The sequence below is a fragment of the Rhodnius prolixus genome, unplaced genomic scaffold (genome assembly GCF_049639745.1).
Source record: "Rhodnius prolixus isolate KJV_2025 unplaced genomic scaffold, Rpr scaffold_3, whole genome shotgun sequence".
Lineage (NCBI taxonomy): Eukaryota > Metazoa > Arthropoda > Insecta > Hemiptera > Reduviidae > Rhodnius > Rhodnius prolixus.
In genome coordinates, this window is record NW_027411603.1 from 2,258,949 (window position 1) to 2,267,902 (window position 8,954).

The following is an 8,954-nucleotide window of genomic DNA, read 5'->3' on the forward strand; positions in this document are numbered from 1 at the left end:
TAAATTTTCTTAGGAGCTCAGCTTATAGCTAGCTCACTGTACGGTGATGTAACAGGAGAACACTGTCCAGAAAAAAAAAAAAAAAAAAAAAAAAAAAAAAAAAAAAAAAAAAAAAAAAAAAAAAAAAAAAAAAAGCTACGAGCGCTCAATAACCTCATACAATTCGTCACAAAATACTGAACAAATTATACCTAGGGAAGGGATCAGCTAAGTGATTAGCGTACTGGTCCCCCATGCGGGAGATCTAAGGTCATCAAAAATTAGAATTAGAATGAGAGAATTTTTTCATTCCGGAAGTTTCTAATTTAAAGGAAAGACTAATTTAGTTAGACGAGTGTATTTCAATTAAAAATGAAAATTATAATAATAATTAGACTATAACTAGGGAATATTATCATTTTACGGTTTGTGATAAGACTCGAACAGTCTATTATCCCCTCTAATTGTGTAAACACTTTAAGATTATAATTGTGTAAATTTGTGCAAGACCTGACGACATCAGAGTGCTTCATTGATAGCGTCGTGTGCAATCAAATTCTTTTATTGATCAGGGTCATTTTTAACAATCTTTTAAAGGTATCTTTAATAAACTTTAAGGTAATTTTTTTAATTTATATTAATTAAAATTTAGTTTTTATTTTAATACTTGTTTCATTGTACAGGTCAAAAAATGGCAAAAAGGATAGACCTAGGAAAATTTGAATCTGCTAAAAATGGTAAAATATTGAAATATAGAATCCAAACAGTTACACCGGAACTGATAGACGATGTAGTCGATCTAATGTTTACACATTTCCTGCCAAGAGAACCGCTGTCTTCATATTTAGGTATATAGTTACAATAGAATGTTGAAATATTTAAATAATTAAGGATAGGGTTAACTAAGTGATCAGCAAAAACTGGATTCCAACGCGGAGATCATGGGTTCGAAACCAGCTGCTGGGTACTTAGATTTTTGTCTTCCACTTTATCAAGTTTTTTTTTTGTTTAATAGTTTTGCTTTTTAAGTAACAAATTCCTAAAAGTATTGAGCTTAGGGTGCTAATTTTTATCTAATTAATCAACAGGTGTACACAAAGATGCTAAGACCCTGGACCATATAGATCTTGTTTGGAGGAAGCTGTTGGAAGATGGTGTTGCGTTGGTAGCCCTGGAAGATGTAGACAATGGAAATGTAAAAATTATTGGTGCTAATATCGTTACGATTTCTGAAAAAGATAAGGAAGACTTGGAGGTAAAATATTACACTGAGTTTTTACTTGAAGTGTGGGGGGAGATCTCCCATTGGCCAGTCCACGGTTCAAGTGACCATTACTACGAATCGGGCCCCTAAATGGAATAAATAACTTGTCTTGTCCAATCAAACTTGGGAAAAAAACTTGTTATTTAGAGTGGTATAATAGGCGCCACGAATAGCCGAGCGGTTATAGGCTAGACCCGCAAAGCTAAGATGTATTGCGGTACTAGTCTAGGCCTTGCATTCTATTTAATGTGTTAATATGAGGAATTTATAGTATGTTAGGCGGTTATAGGCTAGACCCGCAATGCTTAGATGTATTGCGGCACTAGTCTAGGCCTTGCATTCTATTTAATGTGTTAATATGAGGAATTTATAGTATGTTAGGCGGTTATAGGCTAGACCCGCAAAGCTAAGATGTATTGCGGTACTAGTCTAGGCCTTGCATTCTATTTAATGTGTTAATATGAGGAATTTATAGTATGTTAGGCGGTTATAGGCTAGACCCGCAATGCTTAGATGTATTGCGGCACTAGTCTAGGCCTTGCATTCTATTTAATGTGTTAATATGAGGAATTTATAGTATGTTAGGCGGTTATAGGCTAGACCCGCAAAGCTAAGATGTATTGCGGTACTAGTCTAGGCCTTGCATTTTATTTAATGATTAATATGAGGAATTTATAGTAAAGTATGTTAGGCGGTTATAGGCTAGACCCGCAAAGCTAAGATGTATTGCGGCACTAGTCTAGGCCTTGCATTCTATTTAATGTGTTAATATGAGGAATTTATAGTATGTTAGGCGGTTATAGGCTAGACCCGCAATGCTTAGATGTATTGCGGCACTAGTCTAGGCCTTGCATTCTATTTAATGTGTTAATATGAGGAATTTATAGTATGTTAGGCGGTTATAGGCTAGACCCGCAAAGCTAAGATGTATTGCGGTACTAGTCTAGGCCTTGCATTTTATTTAATGGTTAATGTGAGGAATTTATAGTAAATTATGTTAGGCGGTTATAGGCTAGACCCGCAAAGCTAAGATGTATTGCGGCACTAGTCTAGGCCTTGCATTCTATTTAATGTGTTAATATGAGGAATTTATAGTATGTTAGGCGGTTATAGGCTAGACCCGCAATGCTTAGATGTATTGCGGCACTAGTCTAGGCCTTGCATTCTATTTAATGTGTTAATATGAGGAATTTATAGTATGTTAGGCGGTTATAGGCTAGACCCGCAAAGCTAAGATGTATTGCGGTACTAGTCTAGGCCTTGCATTTTATTTAATGGTTAATGTGAGGAATTTATAGTAAATTATGTTAGGCGGTTATAGGCTAGACCCGCAAAGCTAAGATGTATTGCGGTACTAGTCTAGGCCTTGCATTCTATTTAATGTGTTAATATGAGGAATTTATAGTATGTTAGGCGGTTATAGGCTAGACCCGCAATGCTTAGATGTATTGCGGCACTAGTCTAGGCCTTGCATTCTATTTAATGTGTTAATATGAGGAATTTATAGTATGTTAGGCGGTTATAGGCTAGACCCGCAAAGCTAAGATGTATTGCGGTACTAGTCTAGGCCTTGCATTTTATTTAATGATTAATATGAGGAATTTATAGTAAAGTATGTTAGGCGGTTATAGGCTAGACCCGCAAAGCTAAGATGTATTGCGGCACTAGTCTAGGCCTTGCATTCTATTTAATGTGTTAATATGAGGAATTTATAGTATGTTAGGCGGTTATAGGCTAGACCCGCAATGCTTAGATGTATTGCGGCACTAGTCTAGGCCTTGCATTCTATTTAATGTGTTAATATGAGGAATTTATAGTATGTTAGGCGGTTATAGGCTAGACCCGCAAAGCTAAGATGTATTGCGGTACTAGTCTAGGCCTTGCATTTTATTTAATGGTTAATGTGAGGAATTTATAGTAAATTATGTTAGGCGGTTATAGGCTAGACCCGCAAAGCTAAGATGTATTGCGGCACTAGTCTAGGCCTTGCATTCTATTTAATGTGTTAATATGAGGAATTTATAGTATGTTAGGCGGTTATAGGCTAGACCCGCAATGCTTAGATGTATTGCGGCACTAGTCTAGGCCTTGCATTCTATTTAATGTGTTAATATGAGGAATTTATAGTATGTTAGGCGGTTATAGGCTAGACCCGCAAAGCTAAGATGTATTGCGGTACTAGTCTAGGCCTTGCATTTTATTTAATGGTTAATGTGAGGAATTTATAGTAAATTATGTTAGGCGGTTATAGGCTAGACCCGCAAAGCTAAGATGTATTGCGGTACTAGTCTAGGCCTTGCATTCTATTTAATGTGTTAATATGAGGAATTTATAGTATGTTAGGCGGTTATAGGCTAGACCCGCAATGCTTAGATGTATTGCGGCACTAGTCTAGGCCTTGCATTCTATTTAATGTGTTAATATGAGGAATTTATAGTATGTTAGGCAGTTATAGGCTAGACCCGCAAAGCTAAGATGTATTGCGGTACTAGTCTAGGCCTTGCATTTTATTTAATGGTTAATGTGAGGAATTTATAGTAAATTATGTTAGGCGGTTATAGGCTAGACCCGCAAAGCTAAGATGTATTGCGGTACTAGTCTAGGCCTTGCATTCTATTTAATGGTTAATACGAGGAATTTATAGTAAAGTATGTTAGGCGGTTATAGGCTAGACCCGCAAAGCTAAGATGTATTGCTGTACTAGTCTAGGTCTTGCATTTTATTTAATGGTTAATATGAGGAATTTATAGTAAAGTATGTTAGGCGGTTATAGGCTAGACCCGCAAAGCTAAGATGTATAGCGGTACTAGTCTAGCCCTTGGATTTTATTTAATGGTTAATATGAGGAATTTATAGTCAAGTATGTTTGCTAGTCGCCTCCGACCACGATACCTAATTTAGGTAGTTGCACGTAAAGCCCGCCTGAAAAAGTAGGCAATTACTTTACTTTACTAGAGTGGTATATTGGTAGTAATGAAAACACGAGATTCTCAATGAAGATTTTTACTGTTTAAGAAGAAATGTTAAAATCTTTTACCATTTAGAGGGGTTAATGGTTATGAGTGCGGACTAGTAAGTGGGAGATTCTGAGTTCGAGACCTGCGTGTCTCTACTACAGTAATTTGGTAATCGTTACTCCAGCTTAAATTAATAGACGCCCATTTTGCTTTCATTATTTTATTTCTTCATTTTATCTTTTCCCCATTTAACCAGGAACTGGAAGATAGGAACTTCAATAAGATATTGATCGTATTGAAGGAAGTAACCAACAGAGCGAACATCTTCGAAAAGTACAACATAGACAGATATCTTTCCGCTTTTGGACTAACCGTACATGCAGACTATCATGGACATCAGATTGGCTATCGTCTGCTGGCCGCCAGAAGAGATCTGTGCGCCAAACTGGGCCTAACAGTCACCGGTACAGCCTTTACTGCGCAGAATTCACAGCATCTAGCCAAGAAAGCTGGTTTTGAAACTTTAGCCGAAATTGTCTATAAAAATTATAAAATTAATGATGAATTAGCTTTTCCAAATTTAGAAGGTGATGTTAAATTTATGGCGGTAAAGTATTAATAAATAGTGCGAGAAAAGCATTTGGGAAATCAATTTTCCAAAATTTAGGTGATGTTTAAATTATGACACTAAAGTATTAATAGATTATGATTATTCAATCATATGTCATTCAATTCTATGTAGTCTCTCAGAGTCACTAATGCATGAAAATAGTAATAGTTTTTCCTGAATAGAATCCAATGCTAGCTGTATGGGGAAAAACCGGAAGTTTCGAACCTGCACAATACGATATTGATCAACCATGTTTCGATGGATGAATTAGATGGGGTGAGTTTCTATGTAAACTGAAGATACTTATTGCGACTGTTTTTGGTTAGCACTTAGCGACGGTTTGTGGTCAACATTTAGCGATTGTTTGTGGTAAGCACTTAGCGATTGATTGTGGCCAGCACTTAGCGACTGTTTGTGGTTAGCACTTAGCGATTGTTTGTGATCAACACTTAGCGACTGTTTGTGGTCAGCACTTAGCGACTGTTTGTGATCAACACTTAGCGATTGTTTGTGATCAACACTTAGCGACTGTTTGTGGTTAGCACTTAGCGATTGTTTGTGATCAACACTTAGCGACTGTTTGTGGTCAGCACTTAGCGACTGTTTGTGATCAGCACTTAGCGATTGTTTGTGATCAACACTTAGTGACTGTTTATGATCAGCAGTTAGCGATTGATTGTGGTCATCATTTAGCGACTGTTTGTGGTTAGCACTTAGCGATTGTTTGTGATCAACACTTAGCGACTGTTTGTGGTCATCATTTAACAAAAACAACGTCCTTCTTGCTTTCTCAGATTGAATTTTTCTAAGTAAAATATAGTAAATTGTTGTGCACTGTTTGTGATATGCACGTTGAAGAGGATTTCTTGCATCTGTTTGCTGTTTGTCCTCTATATGCCTCCATAAGGATTTATTATTTCAAAAGTAATCTGCCCACTAATGTACAAAGAGGTCTATTAGAACTAATGTACAGTTGCGAAAAATCAAAATTACTTAATGCTTATAATTACGCGTTTAGTGTATTAAAGTTAACTTTAATTCACTCATTTTTACTAAACGAATAATTTCAGTTGTTAAAGTTTTGTTTTTGTGTTTTAAACAGGTTTTATATTTTTTTATTCCTTTGGACAGAATCTATAAATATTATTTTTATTACTTTTTGTTTGTTTATTTTAATTTCATTAATGATATTGTTTTTATTTTACTTTTATTATCAAGTTTTATCATTTCATTTAATTATTAAAACTGTCCGGTAGGACAGTTGTATAAGGGTTGATCGTCAAAAACTATATTATGTATGTAATTTGTTTATGGAAACTCCGTTTGTAAAAGGCTCAGGCCTTAGAGACAAATGAATAAATAAATAAAATAAGTAAAATATACCGTAACGTTTCATCTGTAAGCTACGTCACCCGTCTTAAATCGCCAATCGTCTAATACTGCTGTTCACGTTCCAGCGTTTTTCTACTGCAGTTGCAATCTTCGGCCATTCTTTAAGGGAAGTAAGACAATGTTAATTAACACCCCTACTTTGAACTAATTTTCATCAACCAGTAAACCTTCAAAAAAAAAAAAGAAGAATTCCATGACGTCACGATATTTTGGTTTATCCATTTCAATGAAATTCTTGGGATAAAAATAGAACGTAATTCTAGACTGGTAAAACTGAATATATTGTTAACAATATACGACCAATATTCCACTTAGTTGTCATGACAGCAGAGACAGCATGTTCGTTGATGTATATTTTAAATGAAATTATTTCTACCACTAAAATATTTTGTTTCAAATTCCTAAAACACACAATTATTTGTACATTTATATATAATATTTGTATTCAAATATACACGAAGTTAATTAATATTAGAATCAAGGGCCCCTACGCCCTTAGTTGTTAACAAGTTAATTTCATTTCAGTTACCTTTATTAAATTAACGTAAACTTGGTGTATTTATTAATAAATGCGGTTTAGGTAAATTTTATTTACTGAAATGTTATTTTGATAAATCTACTGTCAGATTTAGGTGGACGTACAATAGTTGTCAGTTTAAATAAATACAGTTAGGAATATTATAACCGGATGATCGTCTGACTTTAGGGAAAAGTGTACAGTCAGAAAAGGCACTCAAATTTGAAATTTACATGTTTTCTCTCTCTCTCTCTCTCTCTCTCTCTCTCTCTCTCTAGAAGGGACTGTACGTAGTCAGAATTTAGTTAGCAAGACAGTTTAATTACCAGGGTAGTTAATAGACATGTCTGGACCACAGCTGTTTCCTAGAAGTTACCTAAATAGATTTTTCCAGAGAAATCGATATAAATGCTTTAGATAAACATAATATGCGACAAGAAATGACTAATAATAATTATGACATAATATGACTGAGTTTCAAGAAAATTGTAGGAAACGTTTTACTACGTGGTACTTCCGGTAGACCGATTTTAACCAAAACTTTGTGACCAAAACGTCTTCATTGACACTGAACGAAGCATCAAGTTTATACTTTCGGCAAACTTTTCCCCCTTTTTTTTTTGCGTTACCATGGATAAACAGACAAATAGAAAATCTGCATAAATCTGCAGTAACTCCTATTATTTATACAGCTGAGTGAGAAAAATATATAAATAAATATGAAGCGTGTTTTCTAAGTAAGTGCCATTTTGAAATAAATGAAAAACAAATATACTTTTCTTAACAATTTTAATTTTACAGGAAATCCTGTACCTTAATCTACTTTGCTACATAATTGCCACTAATATTAAGGCACTTATCGTAACGTACAACCAGCTTTTGGAATCCCATGCTACTAGAAGTCTGCCTCTTGATTTGACAAACACTGCAATACGGTCGTTTTGTCGTCATCATCGTCGTCATGAAGCTAACCACCCAGATGCTTCTTTCAATGTAGTAATTGGACACTAAATGAGGACTGTAAGGAGGTGATCAAACTTTTCCCAGCCAAATTCTCCCAATTCATGAACATTCGTGCGGCATCTTTAACCTAACCTAACCCAGTTCCGTGTACCATCATTTCACTGCTCATAATGTTTTCTCCATAAACTTCACCTGATCTCAGCCGTTTTCATGCCATTAGCACTAAGAAAACAAATAAAAGCACCCACTGAAGTCGTAAGTAGGCATTATAAGCACTGACATGGCCGAATGTTTCCTTAATGGCGTCTGGTTTCTTTCTGACAGATGTAGGCACACAGCGCGCATGCGCCAAATGCCGACCGCAACACAGCAGCGGCTGAATTCCAAAACTCTACTTACTTAAAAAAACATGCCTTGTTTATTTAAACCAAAAAACATATTTTGCGATTCAGGAAACCTAGAAAATGGATATATCAAGGAAGAACTGAGATAGAAAATGCGCCATGATTGCTATACTTTCCTAACCTAGTAACATAGGAAGTAATGAGAAATATTTTTAGACTGCAATCGTGAAAAAAAATACTTGTTAGCATTTTAATCACAATAACTTTTTAAACTTTTTCGCAGAGTTTTTAATTTTTTTAATTTGGTCAATCAATGAGAGACACGAGTTTGAATTAATTTTTCTTGAAAGTCAATATCGTTGGAAATTTATGTCTGGATTAGTTTTTCCTCTCCGTTCCTGATTTCTCTGCTTTTAATCCTGTATTTCCTTCACAAATTGGAATAATTACCTTTGACTGCCAGGAGTTACACGGGAACTCGACAGGAAATATTTAATTGGAATATGTATCGATGGGCCCAGATGGGATAAAAAGTTTGAAAATGTATATATTAAGTATATAAATATGTGCTCCATGAAAATGATTACAATCCTAGCGGAAAACGAGTGAATTTTCGGGGAACCATGTGGTGTGGAAACTCACATGACTATTACTGCGGGGTACGTACTTGAATTTTCTTAAAACTTGCAATTTGTACTTAAAAAAATATATTGAAACAGCACTTCTGTTCTAAGAGACAGCTAATGTCCAAAACATTTTTTGGAATATGTGGAACATATTTATTCCTTTTTTTAAATATTTAATCACCCGTTTACCTAAACCTTACTCCTCTTCCCACAGCAGATAGTGTTCCTAGGACTCTTCATGGACAAACGCCTAACCTGGCAATCCACATACTAGAGTCTAGACATAGTCTTACTATGTCCCT

General features: G+C 35.2%; 1 protein-coding gene across 2 annotated transcripts; it reads left to right on the forward strand.

The window, feature by feature from the left end:
* The first annotated feature begins 438 nt into the window (after positions 1-438).
* LOC141452606 (uncharacterized) lies at positions 439-6,657 on the forward strand. Of its 2 annotated transcripts, none has more exons than XM_074124915.1 (4): positions 439-576; positions 663-827; positions 1,068-1,234; positions 4,457-6,657. In XM_074124915.1, exons 2-4 carry the CDS (start codon positions 671-673, stop codon positions 4,817-4,819), a joined length of 687 nt encoding a protein of 228 aa, XP_073981016.1. In that variant the 5' UTR covers positions 439-576; positions 663-670; the 3' UTR covers positions 4,820-6,657. The 2 variants fall into 2 exon arrangements, with proteins under 2 accessions (XP_073981016.1, XP_073981015.1); XM_074124914.1 differs by having other exon boundaries at positions 471-597.
* Positions 6,658-8,954: the final 2,297 nt, after the last annotated feature.